Source organism: Urocampus carinirostris, chromosome 11 (genome assembly GCF_059441175.1).
Source record: "Urocampus carinirostris isolate Australia breed hairy pipefish chromosome 11, RoL_Ucar_1.0, whole genome shotgun sequence".
Lineage (NCBI taxonomy): Eukaryota > Metazoa > Chordata > Actinopteri > Syngnathiformes > Syngnathidae > Urocampus > Urocampus carinirostris.
Window position 1 is genome coordinate 6817721 of NC_142359.1, and position 23285 is coordinate 6841005.

A 23285-nucleotide genomic window follows, 5' to 3' on the forward strand; every position below is an offset into this window, starting at 1 on the left:
TCTTTATATACCATATTATTTTATGAAATGTTTATTTTTTTAGTATGAAGCAATACAGGTTACTTATACAAGCCTTAAACATACTGCTATAAAGGTTTCCTTATTTTCCTCGTGTTGAGGTTTTTGAGTTTTTCCCTGCCCTCCTGAGGTTTTAGATCAGGAGATGTGGTCATAATAGTCTTTAGCTCGCAATAGTCTATGGTCTGTGCAGCTCTTTGAGTCTCCTTGAGATTAAGGGTGTCACAAATAAACATGACTTGACTTGACTGATCCTGAGATTTTTGAGTTTTTCCTTGCCCTCATGTAGGTTTTTAGATCAGGGGATGGTGTCATAATAGTCTGTAGCTTGCAATAGTTGGTGGTCTGTGCAGCCCTTTGAGTCTCCTTGAGAATAAGGGTGTCAGAAATAAACATGACTTGACTTGACTGATCCTGAGATTTTTGAGTTTTTCCTTGCCCTCATGTAGGTTGTAGATCAGGGGATGGTGTCATAATAGTCTGTAGCTTGCAATAGTCTGTGGTCTGTGCAGCCCTTTGAATCTTCTGAAGATTAAGGGCGTCACAAATCAATTTGACTTGACTCATTCTGAGATTTTTGAGTTTTTCTCGCAATAGTCTATGGTCTGTGCAGCTCTTTGAGTCTCCTTGAGATTAAGGGCGTCACAGATAAACATGACTTGATTTATACTGGGATTTTTGAGTTTTTCCTTGCCCTCATGTAGGTTTTAGATCAGGGAATTGTGTCATAATAGTCTGTAGCTTGCAATAGTTGGTAGTCTGTGCAGCCCTTTGAGTCTCCTTGAGATTAAGATTGACTTGACATCATAAAATCAAAGATCAGACTCATGCAAGCACTGGGTACCTTCATCTTCTTCTATGCTTAAAAGACACGGACTCTCACAGCAAAGCTGAAGAAGAAATTGGAGATGGATGCTACTTCTAGGCCTCAGCTATTTGACAAGGCAACACTATCAAGGGGTAGCGTCTGTATTCTTTTGTTTTAACCACTAGGAGGCGCTAAATAACACACACTGTCCTTTTAACACTTAAACACAGAATGATGTGTTGTTTTTAATACCCTCAGTTCCGATTGAGCTGGCAAAAGCTTCGAAAGAATTGCTTTCCAAATCTATTTTTATATCACACACAATGTTATAAATGAGTCACCGGGCCAATTAAATCTCTTAAATTAAAAAGGCAGCCGGACGCAAAATCAATTAAAATTGAAGTGATTATATGTACACCCCCCCCGCGCCACCTCCTGTTTTTCAAACGCAAGACAATCGTCACCTTGTTGCCGGGCGGACCGGCTCGCCCCTCGGGCCCTCGGTGGCCGATTCCCGGCTCTCCCTGAACACAACGTTTGGCTAATAATCTTCGTTGTTGAATAATAAATCAAATGCGAAGTGGAATCGAGGAGCGGGTGTGTTTGGAGCACCTTTTGTCCCGTTTCGCCGACGTCTCCCTGCGGACATAGAGAAGAAGGGGATGTCAGAGAGCACCTTGAGGTTGTTCAAAGTCAGCCACGTGAGGGGAAACCGAGACACTTTTTCCATGTTTAACAAGGGGAATTATTCATTAGGAGCGTCTTTAATCTAGGAGGCATCAAAAGAGAAGGAAGAGTGTACCCCAAACCAGGGTTGGGTAGGTTTACTTTAACTGGATTACTTTCAATGACTTTTGGATTACTCCAATACCAAATATGCTAATAAAAGACAAAAAAAAACCTAAATATGAATCAAATTATGACTCACAACACGTGGTAAGCTTTCTCTCCTGGCTTTGATCTCTTTGATCTCCAGCAAAACTAACATAAAATGCGACAAGGGCTGGGTAGGGTTACTTTAACTGGATTACTTTCAATGACTTTTGGATTACTCCAATACCAAATATGCTAATAAAAGAGAAAATAAACTAAAAATGAATAAAATGATGACTCACAACACGTGGTAAGCTTTCTCTCCTGGCTTTGATCTCTTTGATCTCCAGCAAAAGTAACATAAAATGCGACCAGGGTTGGGTAGGGTTACTTTAACTTGATTACTTTCAATGACTTTTGGATTACTCCAATACCAAATATGCTAATAAAAGACAAAAGAAACGAAATATAAATAAAATGATGACTCACAACACGTGGTAAGCTTTCTCTCCTGGCTTTGATCTCTTTGATCTCCGGCAAAACTAACATAGAATGCGACCAGGGTTGGGTAGGGTTACTTTAACTGGATTACTTTCAATGACTTTTGGATTACTCCAATACCAAATATGCGAATAAAAGACAAAATAAACTAAATATGAATAAAATGATGACTCACAACATGTGGTAAGCTTTCTCTCCTGGCTTTGATCTCCGGCAAAACTAACATAAAATGCGACAGAAAAAAAAAGAAAATAAATCCAAACAGCTTGCCAACATCATTTTTGCCGTTCCATGTATTCCGTTACTCCCCAAGCCTGCACAAAATTTTGTCATTTTATTCATATTTAGCTTTTTTGTCTTTATTAGCATATTTGGTATTGGAGTAATCCAAAAGTAATTGAAAGTAATCAAGTTAACTCTGACGCAACAGAAGAGGGGCGCCGGCCACGGGCTAACGTTTGAGGGGATGCTGGTACAATAGTGTTCCAATTCCCAAATTTAATTTGAAAAGGGTTAAGAGCTAGGGAGTGATGTCATTTGGAAACTTAACCGAACAGCTCGACGGTGCAGGGCTTGGCTTGTTGCATTGCTTCTCAGGTATTTCCTATCACGCGGCCCCCATCGGAAGAAGAAATCCTCTCGATCTTGGAGACGGATTCTTCTTCTATTGGTGAGTGATCACGGTGGGGACTAAACAAGGACTGCTCGATCCATCCATGCCAAATGGACGCGTGATTGGGTCGTCACGTCTTTAATTAATAGATCCGGCTGTCATGATTTGCCAATTTCCCTCAACTGCGCTCACTCGTTCAGCCACAGCTGCCACTCGTTCCCTAATGAGTCCTCCTATTTGAGCAGGTCATTCTCGTTCACTCCTTGTCAGTCCGTCAGCGAACTTCAGCAAGCAGTTTCGACTCTGGCTCCCATTTTGATCCGGATCTGTTTCCTGTATTGGTTCCCTATCCAAGCTCCGTTCTCCTGTGGGGCTACCCTTGTCCTGATTCTGTTTTCTGTATTGATCCCCTATCCAACTCCATTCACCTGTCCCGGCTACCCGTATCCTGCCCGATTCTGTTTCCTGTATTGAACCCTGATCCAAGCTTCTTTCTCCTGTCCCGGCTACCCTTATCCTGATTCTGTTTCCTGTTTTGATCCCCTATCCAAATCAGTTCACCTGTCCCGGCTACCCGTATCCTGCCCGATTCTGTTTCTGTATTGACCCCCGATCCAAGCTTCTTTCTCCTGTCCCGGCTACCCTTATCCTGATTCTGTTTCCTGTTTCGATCCCCTATCCAAATCAGTTCACCTGTCCCGGCTACCCGTATCCTGCCCGATTTTGTTTCCTGTATTGACCCCCGATCCAAGCTCCGTTCTCCTGTCCCGGCTACCCATGTCCTGATTCTGTTTCCTGTTTCGATCCGCTATCCAAATCAGTTCAACTGTCCCGGCTACCCGTATCCTGCCCGATTCTGTTTCCTGTATTGACCCCCGATCCAAGCTCCGTTCTCCTGTCCCGGCGACCCATATCCTGATTCTGTTTCCTGTATCAATCCCCGATCCAACTCCGTACACCTGTGCCGGGTACCCGTATCCTGCCCGATTCTGTTTCCTGTGTCAATCCCCGATCCAAGCTCCGTTCTCTTGTCCCGGCGACCCGTATCCTGCACGATTCTGTTTCCTGTGTCGATCTCCGATCTAAGCTCCGTTCACCTGTCCCGGCTACCCGTATCCTGCCCGATTCGGTTTCCTGTATCGATCCCTGATCCAAGCTACGTTCTCCTCTTCCGGCTACCCGCATCCTGCCCGATTCTGTTTCCTGTATCGATCCCCGATCTAAGCTCCGTTCTATCCCGGCTACCCGTATCCTGCCTGATTCTTTTTCCTGTATCGATCACCGATCCAAGCTCCGTTCTCCTGTCCCGGCTACCCAAATCCTGCCCGATTCTGTTTCCTGTATCGATCCCCGATCCAAGCTTCGTTTTTCTGTCCTGGCTACCCGTATCCTGCCCAATTCCGTTTCCTGTATCGATCCCCGATCCCTCGCGTCCTGCTCGTCCCGGCTTGTTCCGAGTTCCAACCACGCTCCCTCTCCCATCCTGACTACCCGACTTGTTACGATCTCCGACCACGCTCCGTCTCCCGTCCCGATTGCTCGACTTGGTCCGATCTTCGACCACACTTCGTATTTGGGTCCCCATTGTATCCCGACGTCTTTTAAACATTGCCTTTTCTGCGTTCGCTTAATGTGAATTATTTAACCCAGCGTTTGCTAGCAACACAACACCGCTAATCATGTCTGGGAAGTGGCATATTTATATGACCCTACAAAGTACAACTCAATCCAGTTATGATAGCAGTGAGTACAAGCATTTCTCCCTCCTGATATAATCACATCCAAACCGTTTTTAATACTATAAATCAGGCGGTGAATTTACATGTGCAAACACTTAATTTACTGTAGAAGAGTGCTGAAAATTTTGAAGGAAGGAAATCTTCGAGTGGTTTGAAATATGGATATGGAGTGTCTCGGCCGAGATTTCCTTTGCAGAAACACAGGTTGGTGTACACGTTTTTTTTATTTATTATGTAGCTGCTTTAAAGCAGTTTAAGGTGGTGGGCTATAATGCGAATGCATACTAGGTAGTAACTAGTTACTTTTGCTAATTTCGCTAGGGGGTAATTTAGTTCCTGTCATGATTACTGATGTGACTCAGCTGTGCCTGCTCATTTGGCGCCAATTGCCGCGGGTTCTGATTGGCTCCCTGTCACTATTTGAACTCAGTCTTGTCAATATCCTGTTGTTAGTCCGTCTACAAATCTCCATGTATACTAGGCAAGCCTTTTTCGACACGGACTCCCGCCTGTCCCGTTTTTTACTCCTGTTTATCTCCCGCTACGACCGTTTTGATCCCGACCACATCTGCTCTCCCGTCCCGACTCACGACCCGTTTTTGATCCCCACCACGTCTGCTCTCCCGTCCCGGATTACGACTCGTTTCCGACCCCGACCACGTCTTGCTCTTCCAGTCCCGGCTGCCGACCAGTTTTCCCCCCTTACACCGCCATCGCTCACTACTGAAGATCTACTTCAGAATTCGGATCACAAGCCGAGTGCGAGAACGTTCTCTCTCTGTCTTTTTAACTTCTTTTGGTCTCTTCCTCCTTCCTTCAATAAAACTGGTATACGTTACGCAAGTGGGTTCTGTTTCCGTTCTGGTCCTGAAAGTTCCATTTTAAATGCATTAAATAATTACTCTTTTGCAAAAACATGCCCATCACTCGTTGAAAAAAAAATAAGTGTATTAAAAATATAATAAGAGTGAAACATTTCAATATTTACCTTTGGACCTTGTGCACCGTCCTCACCTTGCTGTCCCTTTAATATGAGAAAGTTATAAAGAAATGGGGTACCAATATTAAACATATCATATTATAGCAGGGGCGTCAAACAGGCGGCCCGTGGGCCAGATATGGACCGCTCAGGGATTTAAACCGGCCCGCGAGACAACGCTCAGAGAAGCTCAGGAGAAAAACGAGCTGTAAGTTGAAATATGTCCACTTGATGTTGCCAAAGCCAGGTGACTCTCACAAATGCTGCACTTGTATTTATTTCTCTCTTTCTCTCTCTCCCCCCCACCCTATTCTCTCACTTTCTATCCCTCTCTTTTTCACTCTGTCTCTCTTTTTTATTTCTTTGTTCCCCGTTCTCTCTGTGTCTTTTTACCTTCTTTTGCTCTCTTTTCCTTTTTTTTTCTCTCTTCTCTCTTTTGCTCTCATTCTCTCTTGCTTTCCCCTTCTCTCTTTTCTCCTTTTTTCTCTTTCTATTCTTCTATGGATTTTGTTGTCTCTCCCACTCTCTTTCTTTCCCCCTCTCTCACTATTGCTTTTTTATCTCTTTTGTTTCTCATGCTCTTTCTCTCTCTCTCCCTCTCTCTCTCTCCCCACCCTTTTCTCTCACTCTGTCTCTCTTTTTTTATTGTTTTGTTCCACGTTCTCTCTGTCTTTTTAACTTCTTTTGGTCTCTTTTCCTTTTTTCATTTTCTCTCTCTTCTCTCTTTCTCTCGCTCTTGCTTTCCCTTATCTCTTTCTCTCTTTCTATTCTTCTATGGATTTTGTTGTCTCTCCCACTCTCTTTCCCCCTCTCTCACTATTGCTTTTTTATCTCTTTTGTTTCTCATGCTCTTTCTCTCTCTCTCCCTCTCTCTCCCCACCCTTTTCTCTCACTCTGTCTCTCTTTTTTTATTGTTTTGTTCCACGTTCTCTCTCTGTCTTTTTAACTTCTTTTGGTCTCTTTTCCTTTTTTCATTTTCTCTCTCTTCTCTCTTTCTCTTGCTCTTGCTTTCCCTTCTCTCTTTCTCCCCTTCTCTCTTTCTCTCCTTTTTTCTCTTTCTATTCTTCTATGGATTTTGTTGTCTCTCACTATTGCCCTTTTCATCTCTTTTGTTTCTCATGCTCTCTCTCTTTCTCTCTCTCTCTCTCTATTTTTTTCTCTCTCTTTCTTTGTCCCACACTCTCTACTTTTATCACTCTCTCTTTCTCTTATTTCTTTCTCTCCTTTTTTCTTTCTCTAATCTACTAGTCCGGCCCCCGAGAGAATGTTAGTTCTATCGTGTGGCCCCCGAGTTAAAATGAGTTTGACACCCCTGTACTATAGCATCCTTCACCAGTGATTTATATTACCTTGAGGTTAAAATAGTTAGGGTGGTAGGGGTAAGGCTGACCCCTATCGTCCTCCCCCGTCTCCAAGTCCCCCTCCTCCAGGTCTCGGTCCGGTGTCCCCCAGTCCCCACTCCAATCCTCATCGTCGGGGCCCGGCCCCTCTAACACGCTTTCCACGTATCTTCGTCTTCGAATCTTCCTTCTCTATAAAGATATCGATGATTAAAAATGGAGAATGCTTTTCTCTTTGAGGCTTCATCAAAATCTGAAACCTACCTTAGATTCAGGCCGGTTCCTCTGGACCCCGATTGGCCGGACCTGCCGATCAGTAAATAATCAAAGTACAGTCATCCCTTGCTGTATCGTCGTGTACTTTTGCGGATTTTCATCGTGCGTTGTGTTCTGCGTTCCGATTGGCTGGACCGGGCGTAAGCAAACCGCATCCTTAGGGCCACATGTGGCCCCTCGGGCTTTTTCATCCGGCCCGCCAAATTAAAATGGTCGAAATAGAAATAATAGTATATAGAGTCCCAATGTGTGTCTACGACAAAAATACTACGACAAAGTTACTACAAAAATAAATATCAATTTTAGTTCTTAAAACAGGGACTTAAGATATTACTTTGCTTTTCATTCTGAAAAGATATATAAATACTACAAAATAAGACCACTATGTTACTACAATAGAAAAATACTACGACAGAAATACTACAAAAAACACAATATGGGTATGATTGCAAAAATAACAGACAATCTACAAAATACTTAAACAGAAATGCGAAAAAAAATACCACGACAGTACTATTATCATACAAAATACTACAACAAAGAATTACATCAGAAATACTACAAAAATACCAAAGAAATACTACTCTGGGAATACTACAAAAATGCCACTACAATATCACTATAATACTATAATAGAAAAAACTACAACAGAAATATTACAAAAATACAATTTGGGTATTATTGCAAAAATAACACAGAAATTCTACAAAAAATACTTCTAAGGGAATACTACAAAAATGCAACTTTGGAAATAGTTCAACAATACTTCAACATAAATACTTACATAATATCACTACAGTACTACTATCATAGAAATGATCACAAAGAACATTACATCAAAAATACTACAAAATATACCGGTAACTAAAGTAATATTAAAAAAATACTAATTAATACCACAGAATTACTACAGAAATACAAGAAAAATACCACTACTATAAAAAAAATACTACAACAGAAATATCACCACAGAAATCTTACAAAAATAATACTAGAAAAATACTGCAAAATACAACTAGAGTAATACTATACAAATATGAAATATGGATATATGAGAACATTTCACGAATGGAAATACTATAAAAATACAATAAAAATACCACTACGGATATACTACAAAAATCTGACTGCAGAAATACTATAAAAAAAATTATACCACCAAAATTATTATTATAATTCATGCGTTTGTTACTTCCCGTCTCGATTACTGCAATGCACTACTCTCCGGTCTCCCGAAGTCCAAAATCAAGAGCCTTCAGCTAGTACAAAATACTGCAGCAAGGCTTTTAACTAAGACAAGAAAGTTTGATCTCATTACCCCGATTTTAGCTAACCTGCATTGGCTCCCTGTTAGCCTAAGATGTGATTTTAAGGTTCTGTTTGTATTTTACAAAATCATACATGAACTTGCTGCCTCATTTCTATCAGATTTAATTTCCACCTGTGTTCTGGCCTGGAACCTGCATATTAAAAATACTGGTTTACTAGTGAGCCCAAGAGCCAAGAAGAAATCCGCAGGTTCGAGAGCGTTCTCCATTCGGGCCCCAGTGTTGTGGGATGCTCTGCCCTCAAATTTATTCTGCAATCTCAGTGGAAATGTTCAAATCTAAGCTTAAAACACAATTTTATTCTATATCTTATGAATGACCTCTTTTTCCTGTTTACAAAATATCTGCATTGTTTGTTAATGCTATATCCATTGCAACCTGGAAGGGGGGTGACCTCCTGTGTGGTCCCTTCTCAAAGTTTCCTTTTCGTCATCCTGAGGTTTTTGAGTTTTTCATTGCCCTCGTTTAGGTTTTAGATCAGGGGAGGGTGTAATAATAGTCTGTAGTTTCCAATAATCTATGGTCTGTGCAGCCCTTTGAGACTCCTTGTGATAAAGGGCGTCACAAATAAACATGACCTGACTTGACATTGCAGCTTGGTTCCTTATTTCTTCTCATGATGAGGTTTTGAGTTTTACCTAGCTCTGATGTAGGTTTTAGATCAGGGGATGGTGTAATGATAGTCTGTGGTTTCCAATAATCTATGGTCTGTGCAGCCCTTTGAGACTCCTGGTGATAAAGGGCCATACAAATAAACATGACTTGACATTGCAGCTTGGTTCCTTATTTCTTCTCATGATGAGGTTTTGAGTTTTACCTAGCTCTCATGTAGGTTTTAGATCAGGGGATGGTGTAATAATAGTCTGTAGTCTGTACAGCCCTTTGAGACTTCTGGGGATTAAGGGTGTCACAAATAAACATGACCTGCCGTTGGGTCCCATGAATAATAGAGTATTTAATAAACAAACAAATAAATAAAGTAGATTTTCTACTTTGCGAGACCTTTTTGGAACACAGAAGAAAGAAAAGAAGCGAAAAGACTTATATTTTTTTATGCTGAAAATTTTCACCAGTGGCAATCAAAGAGCGGTTGACATAATGGTAGTACATATTTTAATAAATACAAAGTGTACAAAATTGATGTATAAAAAAAAGGATATGAATCCCTTTGAATAACATTGAAGGTTGTGACATCCAAGGCTCCAGTTTCCACTTTATCTGCGTTTTCCAATGTTTTTGTGTTCCACCATTGAAATCATTACTTTGCTACAGTATGGTCCCAGTCTGTAATTATGATAGATCCTGTTTGAAATAAAAAAGAGGGGGAAATTTAGTGTTACTATCTTCAAATTGAAGAAAATTAAACATGCTTATTTCAAATCATGCAGTGTAATAACGCCGTGGTCCCTAAACTTTACAGCCTGCAGGCCGGATACAGTTTGCCTCCACATTTCGACCAGCCCGCCTGAACTATAGCAGGGAGCATTTTATGAGCATTTATGGTTGAGACGGGATTCGAACCCGGGTCGCACAGTTGAGATCGAATTCTTACCACTGGACAACCAGTAATACAATGAAGTTACATATTATTTTATACACTGTTTTATCTTACATAAAGTCAAATATACTTGTTCTAAAATCTGACTTCAGTGTTTGAGGGCAAACTCTGAGAGACGGCTGTCGTAAAAACGCCTCTGCTTTGGAATGTGTCTCTGGTTTCTGTTTGTGTAGATAACAATGACTTTTCACCTCGCCTGAGGGCAAAGGCGATGATCCATCACCCTTCTCCAAATGCTTCGAAGGACGATTGGGATAATTACATCAACACGGCGCGGACTAATCAGCCAGAGGCTTGGTCATGGGGCGTAAACATTCCATCGGCATGAATTATAACAGAGGAGCCCCCGGACTCTCATCCTGTCTCCTGCACACGATTGGCACAGGCAGAGACCTGAATTGTTAAACTATGTGATTCAGCTAAATGAATTAATACGTGGACTATACCCGGCTCAATAACTTCTCCGGCTTCTGGACATGCTCCAACTGTAAGGGTTTGGACAAGATACGTGAAGTATCTTGGAGTCAGATTGTAGTTTAGGAAATGTTAAAACCTTACAATAGTTATCATATGAACTTACAGTGCTTAGAAAAGAACGGAATTTCTTGTGATTGCACAAAGAAATTACCATTCGTCTCTGTTACCGGCACTAAAAACAGTGTGAGGGTGGGAAAACAACCAACTGCCTTTTCTAAAGTCATTTAGACCATGGGTGGTCCAGGGCTCCGTCAATTTAGCTGATCTTGGACCTGTTAAGGCTGTACAAGGCACTCCATAGAGTTACTATTCCATGGGTTTTTCTGTGAAAAACCCACAGAGTGGATTTTGGTTATTACTTAGTCTATTAACGTTGTTATTATTTAATTTCTGACTTTTGAAGAATCAAGAAGGGTTATTTAATCGTGGCTTTATACACAAGTAATTCTTGAAATCGGCACACTTTTACTGTTAGAGACTGAAGAGAACGACTGTATGTGGCTCTCAAGGGAAAAAGTAAAGAAACTCCTGCTTGAATGACTTCCGGATGTTAAGCTTTTGTTGCAACTGGTGAAAATTTTAAATGTAAATGTAAAAGCTTTGCATCCTAATACATGCATTGATATGGATGCAAAGTGTGTGTTAAAAAAAAAAAAGCACTCCACCTCTTCTACTGTCTGTGTGGTGAGGCCAGAAGACAGTGGCAAGACTTCATCCTGTTAATGGCATAAAATCAAAAAATATAGTCCGGCAGTGTCTGAAACTCGTGATAAAAAGTTAGCAGACACCAGCCATAAAGTTGCCTGCCCCATTTTTCACAACTTGAAACACAATAAGACGACTCATCGCAAAAAAAAAACCCCGTTGTTGCAAAGTATTAAGGATTGATAATCAGGATATATAACAGAACAACACTTTTAAATTAAGTTTATTATAAATCTACTTCGAACATTCATTGCATGTATATGACATTGCTGTTTTCCATCTGCCATCAGTATGTACCTTGTATTTACTCATCTTCATTCATGCAATGTTTGCTTTGCGTCGTCTGCTTCAAGCCACGTGAACTCCTCTTTCCACGATGCTTTTTATGTACGTTTACGTTTTGTAGCGTCATCAATTTTGTTAGCTTCTTTTGAATATTTCTTCCGGGGCTGAGGTTTTTGCTCGATTCCTAACCACTTCTCCATTTTTTTTGTGTTCTCTCTGTGTCTACTTTTGTTAAGATTTGTCAATTTAATAGCGCTCTTACTCTTGATATTGCGATAAGACGTTTTCCATTGTGTGACGTCATTAAGCACCCACCATTTTTCGTTTTGCTAATTGTTGATCGCCATTTTGTATTCAATGGAGCCGTGTTGTTGTTTGCTTGCTTTAGAGGAATAAATATGCTTAAAGGCTGAACCACAATGTCCTGCTTATCTTCTCACGCATAAGGAAACTGCGCACTCTGACATATCCTTAAAAACTTTGGAAAATTATATGCAAATAACGCTTGGGAAAGTCCGGAAGCAAAAAGTCATTCGACAGGGTTGGGTAGGGTTACTTTAACTTGATTACTTTCAATTACTTTTGGATTACTCCAACACCAAATATGCTAATAAAAGACAAAAGAAACTAAATATGAATACAATTATGACTCACAACACGTGGTAAGCTTTCTCTCCTGGCTTTGATCTCTGGCAAAACTAACATAAAATGCCACAGAAACAAAATGAAAATAAATCCAAACAGCTTGCCAACATCATTTTTGCCGTTCCATGTATTCCGTTACTCCCCAAGCCCGCACAAAGTTTAGTCATTTTATTCATATTTAGTTTCTTTTGTCTTTTATTAGCATATTTGGTATTGGAGTAATCCAAAAGTAATTGAAAGTAATCAAGTTTAAGTAACCCTACCCAACCCTGTTATTCGATGTCTTCTGATCGGCTGCCGAGTATGCAAATTGCTAAACAAACCGAAATTCCGATCAATAGATCGCAGTTCGAATCCCGGCTTCTCCGTGTTACATGTCGAAGTGTCCTTGGGTAAGACACTGAACCCCTAATACCCCCAATAAGCAGGTTAGCGCCTTACATGGCTGCACGGCCGCTATTGGGAAATGTGAAGCACACTGTAAAGCGCTTTGGGAAGTCTTGACTTGAAAAGCCCTATATAAATGCAGATCATTTCATTTCATTTCGAAATCGGAATAAGGCAGACGTTATTTCAAACACTGAGTCCAGTCATCATGCCTATTCCATCAATAAGATCAAATCCGTCGATAACATGATATCATATATCCATCGAGACAACAAATGTCCAACAAGTTAATTCAATGGTCACAACACAACGTGGGCTGTGAGAACGACTCCATAGGCTCCTAATTAACAATTAAGTAGGTGTGCAATTAAAGCTCGGTTTCCCAGAGACGACGTGATTAAAAGGCCAACTGACAGCTCCGTTACCGAGAAGGCGTCCGGACGTCATCCGGCATCATTTCAAGCCTGGAAGAAGACCGCCTACCTCCTCTTGCTTGTCATCACCCCGGCCGTCGACAAACCCCGTCGACTGCTCGCTCAGCGGAGGTCTCGAGAGAAGATATCCTCTTCCATTATTGTCGTTCGGCATTTGGGATTCCTGGAAAGTGATGGCAAGCGACCGCCAGAGAGCATTTCAAATTGGGTGTACGGTGTAAATATGATAGATGTGATTTTATATACAGCGGAACCTCGGTTTTCGAACGCCTCTCAGTTCGGACTAATCGGTGTTCGGCCAAAAATTTCGAGAAATTCTTGCTTCGCTGTTCGGTCAAAAAAATCGGAGTTCGAACGCCGGTACGCTAGGGTGCGATTGCTGAGCGGCGTACGGGTGTTTTAGCCCCTAATTATGCCTCCGAAGAAGGTCGGTGCAAGCAGGACAGGTGAAAAAAAAACAAGTTGTTCGTACAACTATTGCCTTTAAGAAAGACATAATAGTTAAATATGAAAGAGGTGTACGAATTTCCGATCTTGCTAGTGAAGACAGCATGGCTAAATCTACTATCAGTACCATAGTAAAGAATAAGGAGGGTGTGAAATCGAGTGATGCGGCTAAGGAAGTTAGCGCTATAAGCAAGCAACTGCCGCAAGTTTTGGAAGAGGTTGAAAAACTTTTGATGATTTTTCTCTCCCCACCGTCCACCACGAAGGTAAGAAATCCTATTTATAATCCTTTTTTAAATTTTTACACGTTCATGTTAGCGTAATCTTTTGTACGGAAGATTACGCTAACGCGAACGTACGATTAGCCTGGGTTAGCTTCATGTTTACGTTCATGGTAAACATTCAGGGTGTTGGAACGGATTAAAACGATTTTACTTTACTTTTAATGGCAAAAACGATTTCGGTGATTGAACAAATCGGTTTTCGAACAGGGTTCTGGAACGGATTATGGTCGAGAACCGAGGTTCCACTCTACAGTGCACTGGGAAAGTATTGGCCCCCTTCCTGAATTTTGTGTTTTTTTGCAGATCATCAAACCAATTTCAATATTACACAGAGACAACCCAAGGAAATACAAAATGCATTTATTAAAAAATCCATCTGGCCCTACAAGAAAACGTAATTGCCCCCCCCCCCCCCCCCCCCGCATTGTTGAATCACATAGTAACTGTGACTAACCACAGTTTTGGGAAAGCTGAGTTCAATTCCACAGACCACACTCAAAATTGATTGTCACTACCTGTGTCACTTATATTGAATCTGTAAGAAAGTAAATTAGACTATAAAATCTCAAGTACACAATTGACAAGGCTTTAAGATTCAGGCGAACCACTGTCAGAGCCATTGATCCACAAATGGAGAAACTAGGAAACCTTCCCGAAAATGGTCGACCAACTAAGATTTCGCCAACGATGGCTCATACAGGAGATTAGAAAAGAACCTTGAAAAACATCCAAGGAACTGCAGGCCGAAATAAAGGTCAGTTTTCATGACTCCATTATAAAAAAGACACTGGCCAAAAACGGAATCTATGGGAGGGTGTCCTGGCAAAAACCACTGCTGTCACAAAAGAACACAAAGACTCGTCTTAATTATCCTCAAGACTTTTGGAGAAACATTCTGTGGCGTAAAAATGGCACAGCATTTGACAAAAAGAGCATGACGTCAACATTAAAGCATGGTGGTGGCAGTGTGATGGTCTGGGGCTGCTTTGCTGCCTCAGGACCAGGGCAACTTGCTGAGTTTTTGGGAATAATGATTTCTGGGGTTTACCAGAAGATCCTGAAGAAGAACGTCCGGCCATCAGTTCCCGCCCTCAAATTCGAGCGCTCTAGGATCATGCAGCAGGACAATGATCCAAACACACCAGCAAGTCCACCACTAAATGGCTCAAGAAACCCAAAATGAAGGAGAGCCCAAATCAAAGTCTGAACCTTAATACAATTGAGATAATTGGTGTGACCATGAACAGGAAGTTCATGATGGAAAACCCTCCAATATGGCAGATTTAAAACAATTTTGCAAAGAAGAGTTGGCCAAAATTCCTCCAAAGCGTGGTTGAAGACTTATTACCAATTATCCTAAATGTCTGATTTCTGTTATCGCTGCGCAAGGTGGCCCAACTTGCTATTAGGCAGAGCAGGCGCTTCATTTTTAACATAGGGCCACGGGTTTTGATTTCTCTGGTGCCTTAATAAATGAAATCAACGATTCATATACATGTATATATATATATATGTTTATGGACAAGGGCTTGTAAGGTATTTTGTTAAAAGACTTTCTGTCATGATTACAGCTGTGAATTACCTGTGCCCGCTCCTTTAGCGCCAGCTGACTCGGACTCTGATTGGCTCCCTGTCCCTATTCAAACCCACTCCTATCCGTCTCCTGTGGTCAGTCCGTCTGCGAACCTCAGTTAACACTAGGCAAGCCTTTTTCGACCCTGACTCCTACCTGTTTTTTGCTCCCGTCAGTCCCCCGGCTTTGACCCGTTTTTGATCCTGACCAGGTCTACTCACCCGTTCCGACTTACGACCCGTTTTTGATCCCGACTACTCTCCTTTCCTGGCTTACGACTCGCTTCCGACCCTGACCACCTTTTTGCTCTCCTGTCCCGGCTACTGAACCGTTTTTCCGTTCCCGAGACCGCCATCGCTCGCCACGGAATATCCACTTCCGCGTTCAGAGCGACCTGCTTCCCGCGTCTAGCAAACCCCGGATCGTGGGCTCAGCCCTTCCTCTTTCCTTTAATAAAACTTGTGAGAAACGTAACGCAATTGGGTCCTGTTTCCATTCCGGTCCTGACACTGTTTTATCCATTCTCTAAAATTTGTGGATGAAGATGTGGAACCTATCAAAACTCCCAAAAACCTTCTGAAAGGCAGGGCGAACAAAATAAGAAGAAAAATGGTGTGGTTTAGTCACTCTGAGACTTTGTCGTTTGTAATCTTCCTTGTGCTTTGTGGCACTTGTTTTCGGTTGCACTACACAATACACCCACATCTAGTGGTTAAATATTACGTAGTGCCCCTTCACACTTAAATCTTCAAGTGCTCCTTCTGGATAATGATTCATTTTCAACGATACAATCACAGAATTCACAGGTGACCACACGTAAAGCTTATTTTGGTATTCTAGACGTTTTTCCTTAACATGCATTCTGCTTCGGTAATATCGTGTTAGCGAGAGTGACGTTAGCATGCTCAATGTCATTTACCAGGAGATGTGTATGCTCCTCGTGTCGTCCTTTGTTTCCTTTGCCCTGGTTAGCAGACATGACATAAGGGAAATAAACTATGTCAATCATCAACATTTTGAAGTACAATTGCATTTCCGTCCATAGATGACGTAAATGTACCTTTTTGCGGTCTCTATTCTGCTTCTTGTGCCCAGAGTGTTTCCTGCCGGAGTGCTTTCGGGCCAGCGGCCATGGTTGGGGGGAAACTCTCTACCAAAACATGTGAATGAATGAGTACCAGATGAATAGGTCTCCCAATTATTTTAAACCTTACCTGTTTTGAATTTTCGTCAACAGTAGAGTTGACAAGAGTCATGTTTTTGCTCATTAAAGTGCTTTTGTTTACAATCTTCTCATTGTGCATTCTGTCAAAAGGCTCCTGGGTCGTCCATACGGTTGGACCTTCTGTTGTTTCATTCCAACGGTCCTTTAATTGGAAAGAGTAAGTCTATCACGTCCATTTCATTTTTTTTTAAAAATCAGCGGGGAAATGTTTAGTACAGAAAAGTAACACACTGTGCTGCGATTAGGACGCTAGTTTGCGTGCTGCTTATGTATGTCATGCCCTGCACGGTTGTCAAGGCGCCCAGCTGGCCCCGCCCCTTGACACCTGCTGACCTGCATTTCCTGATTATTCCTATAAGTAATTAAACACGCCTTTTGGAACTGCCCTTTTCCAGATCGTTGTTTACCCTTGTTGAAAACCTGTTCATGCCTGTTTGAAACCAGTTTATTCTTGTTGTGCTTGTTGGACTTTGTTGCACTTCGGTGTAACATTCTGAGAGATTCCTGCAAATTCTGTTTCATCCCGTTAAATGCCTAGCCTGTAGTTTTGCCTGCATTCGAGCCTGCTTTGTTTTGTTTTTGTTCCGTTTGTGTGTTGGACAACATTTCTTTCTCAATTAAAGATATGTGGATATGAAGTTATAGAGTTTCTAGCAGTATCTACCGGGAGGGCTAACTGTGGTCATTGTGCTTGCTGTTTATGCTAACGTTAGCATAGCGCTAAATCTCCTGCCCGCTGCTATCAATAAACAGCAGCTTGCACACCCCAACAGAGCTTTTATCGTCGCCGGCGACTTTAATCAGGCATGTTTATGGACTGTACTCCCCAAATCCATTCAATACGTGGACTGAGCAATTCGGGAAAATACACTGGACTGTGTGTACTGTAAGATCAAATATCCAGTTCGATCCACCATTTCTGTTTGTCCCTCACCCACCTCATCACTCAACACCCCCCCCCCCCCCCCCCCCCGGAGGAAGCAGAGCCTATTTACACCAAAGACAGCAAAAGACAGTTAAAACATGTTCTTTGTTCCTTTATCTCTGTTTCATTATCCTCACTGTAAAATGTGGACCTGGGGTCGTCCAATTTCGTTGTTAAAATATATCCCATGTTGTAAAAATGACAATAAAGGCATATTCTATTCTATTCTATTCTAAAGTGACAGATCGTCTACGCAAATGAGTTCCAACTTCCTACTTCCCGACCCGCTTTGTGACAATGTAGTAGTAGCAACACTCAATCTGTGAGCAAGGGATGGGAGAGCTTAAGATCAGTCGCATGGCTCAGCATGTGTACAGTTTGTTGTGATTGTACGGGCCTCTGAGTTTTAGTCAGTACCGTACATTGAGTTTTGTTTTGAGGATGTTTTTGTTGTACGTCCGCATATGTGTTAATGCCAGATTAAATAAGATAAACTGCTGGACTAGTTGATTGAGATAGACACCTGCGGACATAATCGACAAATGAACGTCCTAATCGTGGCTTAGAGGTAAGATCGGACCAAAATAAATTCAGCCTGACCCGACCCGAGTCACGAGAATATTAACCCGAACCCGCACACCTGAAAGATTAACTTGATTTGATAACTGAGCCCGAACTTTAATTTACTGCTAAAGTAAATGCGGAGCTTTACTTCGGCCGTGCGTATTTGAATGGCTGAACAGCGCAGCAGTTTGGGGTTTGCTTGAGGCCGAGTCCCTCAAATGAAGTGTGTAATGCAAGTGCAGCTGCAAAATAAACTGTTTGGCGGCATGCAGCGAACAAAAGTGAAACTGAACAAACCGACACTGAAAAGAAAATTATATTCTGTGGATTACAATCTACAAATAGTAAAATATTTGGACAATTAGAAGAAAGTTTGTCAAGCTTGTAAGCTAGCCAAGAAGCCGAAATGACGTCTGATGTGAGGGAGGTGGAAGGAGGTAGCGGCGCGTCTTTTACCCCAACACTGAGGATGAACATTTCTTTGGATATTGTGATTTGGAGTCAAACTGATTGAGTAAAAGTAAGTGCATGCTGTGCAAATCTTCCAAGAAGAAAAACAATAAAAATAAAAGCGGGAGAGAATCCCGACAGGGCCTACTTCATGGAGTTACTTTTCTGTTCTAGACATTTCCCCTCTTATCTAATTAAATGTAAGAAATGGGCAATAATTAATTCATTTTTATGGATGTTTCAGCCTTTGGCTTGAAATACGGTGTGGCTTGTACAAAATAAAATTGAGTTTCCTCCTTAACTTTACACATGTAGCTTTTAATCAGGTGTGCTATGTGGTCCGGAATTTGCAGTACTTTGATCCAGCATCACTTACTGGCTGTGTAGGTTGGTCCAACTCAAATTCTTCAGTGCTGTCCACAAATGGCTGGCTGGATGAATCAATCTTCGCAGAGCTCTTCAAAAGTAATGGAAACAGTTACATAGTTTTGCGGAGTAACATACAGGATTGGGTAGGGTTACTTTAACTTGATTACTTTCAATTACTTTTAGATTACTCCAATACCAAATATGCTAATAAAAGACAAAAGAAACTAAATATGAATAAAATGACTAAATTTTGTGCAGGCTTGGGGAGTAACGGAATACATGGAACGGCAAAAATGATATAGGCAAGCTGTTTGGATTTATTTTCAATTTGTTTCTGTCGCATTTTATATTGGTTTTGCCGGAGATCAAAGAGATCAAAGCCAGGAGAGAAAGCTTACCACGTGTTGTGAGTCATAATTTTATTCATATTTAGTTTTTTTTGTCTTTTATTAGCATATTTGGTATTGGAGTAATCCAAAAGTAATTGAAAGTAATCAAGTTAAAGTAACCCTACCCAACCCTGGTAACATAACTGGCGGTAGTTGACATGACCTACTGTTAATTCAGTGATAGCGTTGGAGGTGTACAAATCTGAATCTTGTGTTTTTGCACTCGGCTTGGTCGTCTTGGCGCTCGCAAGTGTGTAAAGTAATTCCTCGACACCGTCCTGCAGCAGCTTGTCAATCAAAACCTTCAACAGAGGAAGCTAGGAAACAAAGTAAACATGTCAAGCTCCATTGCGAAACAAAACAAGTATGTTGGACACACCTTGATTCCGTACGTCTCAAACATTGCCTCGATGTCCTGAAGGAGATAAAGTGCAATGACGTCAGTGAGACAAAGAGTGAAATCACAACATGGACTCTACCTTCATTTCCAGTGATTTCCCACAGGCACCAGCATCACCCTACCAAAGACAGATGCCGTGTCAACGAGTGAATATACAGTTCTCTTATTTCACTTGTATTTGACCGTGACAGACTGCACCTTCTCTCCTTTTGTGCCAATGTCCCCTTTCTCTCCCTGCAGTAAAAATCCAAAGTGGAGAATCACAAAGTGCATTAACGCTTAGCCTATTTGCGGGTACCTTCGGTCCTGGCGAGCCCTGAACACACAAAAGAGAGGAAGGAGATATTGGTTTGGGAAAAAACTGGCACACATAAGCAACCGTCAGGCCAGGAACTCACAGTAGCTCCTGGGGGCCCCGTGGGCACGGGAAAGGCTTGGCGAATTTCCTCTATCATGGCACCCTGTGAACAGGCCGCGAGTCAGTTGAATCCAAATCCAAAAGGTGACAGGGAATCATAGTTTTACCTCTGCTGTGACAAGGACCTGTTTACCAGGTAAACCTGGCAGCCCTTGTTCCCCTTTATTGCCGTCTTTCCCCTGTAATTGAACAACAAGGATCAAGTTTTGCTCCATCTGCTTATTTAAATTGATTAAAGCTGAAACACCTTACACTGGATCCAATGTCCCCTTTATCACCCTGGAATGAGATAAACATAGAGTTACCACAACCAACTTGACCAATTTTGATGATGTAGTTGTCAGAGATACTTGTACCTTTTTGCCTGCTTCCCCTTTTTGTCCGCCCTCTCCCTAGGAAAGATAAATTGGTTCATTAAAATAAAATCATTTAGCAAAAAATGCCAGAGATAGTAGGTCAGAACGTTAATCACATCATTGCCTGGGAGCCCACGCTTGCCGTCGACGCCAGCTCGACCCTAAAAGCAAATAATGCAATCAACGAAGATGCAACGTGGAATGCATGAATGATTTTTCAGAATTGAAGGATTTTATACATTTGACTATAAAGGATTTTATACGATTGAATACATTTATTGAGTTTAATGCTATAGTTATTTACTGACTGTGCCCTTATTCAATGAGCAGTGAAAAGTTCAGGGCAGGCATAAGTGGTGGAAGAGGTTGTTTACAGGAATGGGACGTACTGCTGATAAGATAATCAGACCCTGTTGTTTAGTGGAAGCCAGACATCAAGACGCTCGTCTATGAGATTGTGAAGCCCATGTTGGGCTTCCTTGGCACGCCCATGGGAGGAGCCGGCACACCATTACGCGGGGAGAAGATGGACAATAGGAGAAAGCTAAAGGACTTCAGAAAAAGGCTTCCCAGAGACTCCAAGGTCGCTTCTTCGGCTGTCTTCGATGGAGTACAAATGTTGACTTTCCTATTAATTTTTCCCTCAGAAAACGAGCGTGCATAAATTGTTGGATGAATGTAGGCTGTGGTTGGTTGAAGGAGTCAGATAACTAATTCGAACAATTTTGTAAACGATACGTTTTGTTATTTATTTCCAACAGAATCCTTACAAAGGCCTCACCGGAGTTCCTGGTAATCCTGGCATTCCGGCAATACCGATCCGACCCTGTTCGCCTTTGTCGCCTTTCTGGGAAAACCACATTGGGGAGGCTATTAAACTGTGTGTCTCATTCATCGCTTATTTGTCAAACTTACTGATCCAGGCTCTCCTCTTGGTCCCTGATCTCCCTGCAGATGGAATCAAGTCAAGTCAAATTTATTTGTATAGCCCTTAATCATATGTCTCAAAAGATTGCAAACAAACTAATGCTTTGAAATGACGGTGGAGGAAATCAATTAATCTATCTATCTATCTATCTATGTATCCATCTATCTTGGTCGTATCCCTCAAGAGGGGTGACCGACAGCAAGACAAACACACAATAACAAATAAAATAAAAGGGAAAAAATTGCAAAAAACACTCACAAAATTTTTGGGACCATGGCCAACCCAAATGCCCGTACACCCAATCAAGTTAGGCACCTCAGTACCTAAGTCGGTCATGCTTTCGTCCCTTCAGATGAAACGGGACACAAGAAAGCGGCCATGTCACTCGGGTCAGGGTGACACAACACACTCTTTTATTCAACAGCAGGGCCCGACAGCTTTCACTGGTTTACCCCTGCTGCATCATACAGGTGCCCTGCCCATCCCACTATCCTTTTACAACACCTCTCCACTCATTCCTATCACCAACAAGAGCTCTACCTTTCACTAGATTTAGACCTCTTTCTGGACAGTGCACTCATAACACCATCCATCCACGTCAATCGCGGCCTTCCTCTTGGTCTCCTTCCATTGACTTCTGCAGAAATTTACTTGATATTACCTTTTTGCCTGGTTCACCCGGAGAACCATCCAGACCGTCTTTCCCGGAACCACCCTGTACACAGTCATGCATACGCATGAATTTTCTTGCCTGTGACAGAACATCCACATCCCTAATAAAACATGTTCACTGACCACTGCGGATCCTGGAAAACCAGGTTTACCCTCAGGACCCTGTGGACAAATGGATGGTTATGAAGTCAGAAGGCAATCAGACTCATTTTCAGATAGACCTCCAATGACTCCTAAAGGTCCAATATAAATATTTTTTACGAGAACAGAAAATGGGAGTCTCACTCTCGGTCCGGGCAGGCCAATTTCTCCTCTTAAGCCCGGCTGGCCGGGTTCGCCCTGGACCGAAACAAGATAAAAGGGATTTTAGAGGAGACGTGAGCTGAAATTCCCTCAAGAAAATAAAATAAATGTGATATCGATACAGACACCTTGATGACTCGGGCGAAGATATTGTCTTGTACCGTCTGGCAAAAAAGACCAAAGACAAGATTGAGAGTGTGCGTTTCTCGTCCTGCGCGTTATTATCTGGACTTTACGAGCGCGGCGCCAACAAACGGGCCTGTTAAACATGACTGGACTGATGAGAAGCTGTCACGCATGACGATAAAAGCTTTGTTTACTTGCGTTCCCGGAGGTCCAGGTTTTCCCTTTGTGACGACAGCAGACACACACAAACACAAACAGTTACATTCACATCGATAGTCTAATATTTGCAGGAAATAAAAAGCGCACTGAAGAATGACAAGCACAAAAGAGGGAAAAGATTTCGAGATAGCTGCTGACTGCGATAAGAAAGCCAAGCGGCGGATCAGAAGGACAATGAGATCAAAAGCATCATAATTGCAAACACACCGGCTCGCCTCGCTCGCCTTTCTGTCCGTCGCGCCCCTACAGGAAGACAGAGAAATTTCATGACCAGTCATCGTGAATCCTTGGTATCGACGAGTGACAATTACACTCCAAATGTTTTATACTTTTAATTACACCTTACAGGCAGACCGTTGTTTCCAACATCTCCTTTCTCCCCTTGTGCTCCCAAGCCCCCGGGTGGCCCTGATGGGCCCTAATGGAAAATGTAATCAAACAAGAACTAAAATTTAATAGTGTAATTTTGTTGGAAGCTTAAAGTCGAAATACCCGTATTCCTGGGTCTCCAGACACTCCTTGTGGTCCTTGTTCCCCCTGAGAAAGACAACTAGATCTTATTCTTCATTTCGGTATGAAACTTTTTTGTGGACTGGTCACGTACCTTGATCCCTTGATCCCCTTTAGACCCAGCCTCGCCCTACGAACAGCAAAATTTGTCATATTGAATGCATACCTGTCAACCTGTACGTTTTTGCCGTATAAAGTATGTTTATTATGCATTTTAAGAC

The 23285-nt window shown here is 42.0% G+C and overlaps 1 protein-coding gene across 1 annotated transcript in view; it reads right to left on the reverse strand.

Annotated features, from left to right (window-relative positions):
• Positions 1–23285, reverse strand: part of col7a1l (collagen type VII alpha 1-like) — a 124035-nt gene that overhangs the window by 29400 nt on the left and 71350 nt on the right. Inside the window, exons 49-80 of the mRNA XM_088347855.1 lie at positions 23159–23194; positions 23047–23091; positions 22901–22972; positions 22762–22797; positions 22530–22556; positions 22338–22373; positions 22192–22245; positions 22030–22068; positions 21896–21949; positions 21222–21254; positions 21088–21153; positions 20423–20467; positions 20307–20342; positions 20203–20229; positions 20058–20129; positions 19931–19993; positions 19831–19848; positions 19731–19766; positions 19612–19650; positions 19512–19547; positions 19300–19449; positions 18751–18831; positions 16425–16577; positions 16271–16360; positions 16130–16174; positions 12956–13069; positions 11116–11166; positions 7076–7117; positions 6821–7003; positions 5481–5516; positions 1439–1465; positions 1291–1350 (exon numbers count right to left, since the gene is read on the reverse strand). Coding sequence (XP_088203981.1) covers positions 1291–1350; positions 1439–1465; positions 5481–5516; positions 6821–7003; positions 7076–7117; positions 11116–11166; positions 12956–13069; positions 16130–16174; positions 16271–16360; positions 16425–16577; positions 18751–18831; positions 19300–19449; positions 19512–19547; positions 19612–19650; positions 19731–19766; positions 19831–19848; positions 19931–19993; positions 20058–20129; positions 20203–20229; positions 20307–20342; positions 20423–20467; positions 21088–21153; positions 21222–21254; positions 21896–21949; positions 22030–22068; positions 22192–22245; positions 22338–22373; positions 22530–22556; positions 22762–22797; positions 22901–22972; positions 23047–23091; positions 23159–23194 — 1902 coding nt within the window. The remainder of the gene's footprint in view (positions 1–1290; positions 1351–1438; positions 1466–5480; positions 5517–6820; positions 7004–7075; positions 7118–11115; positions 11167–12955; positions 13070–16129; positions 16175–16270; positions 16361–16424; positions 16578–18750; positions 18832–19299; positions 19450–19511; positions 19548–19611; positions 19651–19730; positions 19767–19830; positions 19849–19930; positions 19994–20057; positions 20130–20202; positions 20230–20306; positions 20343–20422; positions 20468–21087; positions 21154–21221; positions 21255–21895; positions 21950–22029; positions 22069–22191; positions 22246–22337; positions 22374–22529; positions 22557–22761; positions 22798–22900; positions 22973–23046; positions 23092–23158; positions 23195–23285) is intronic.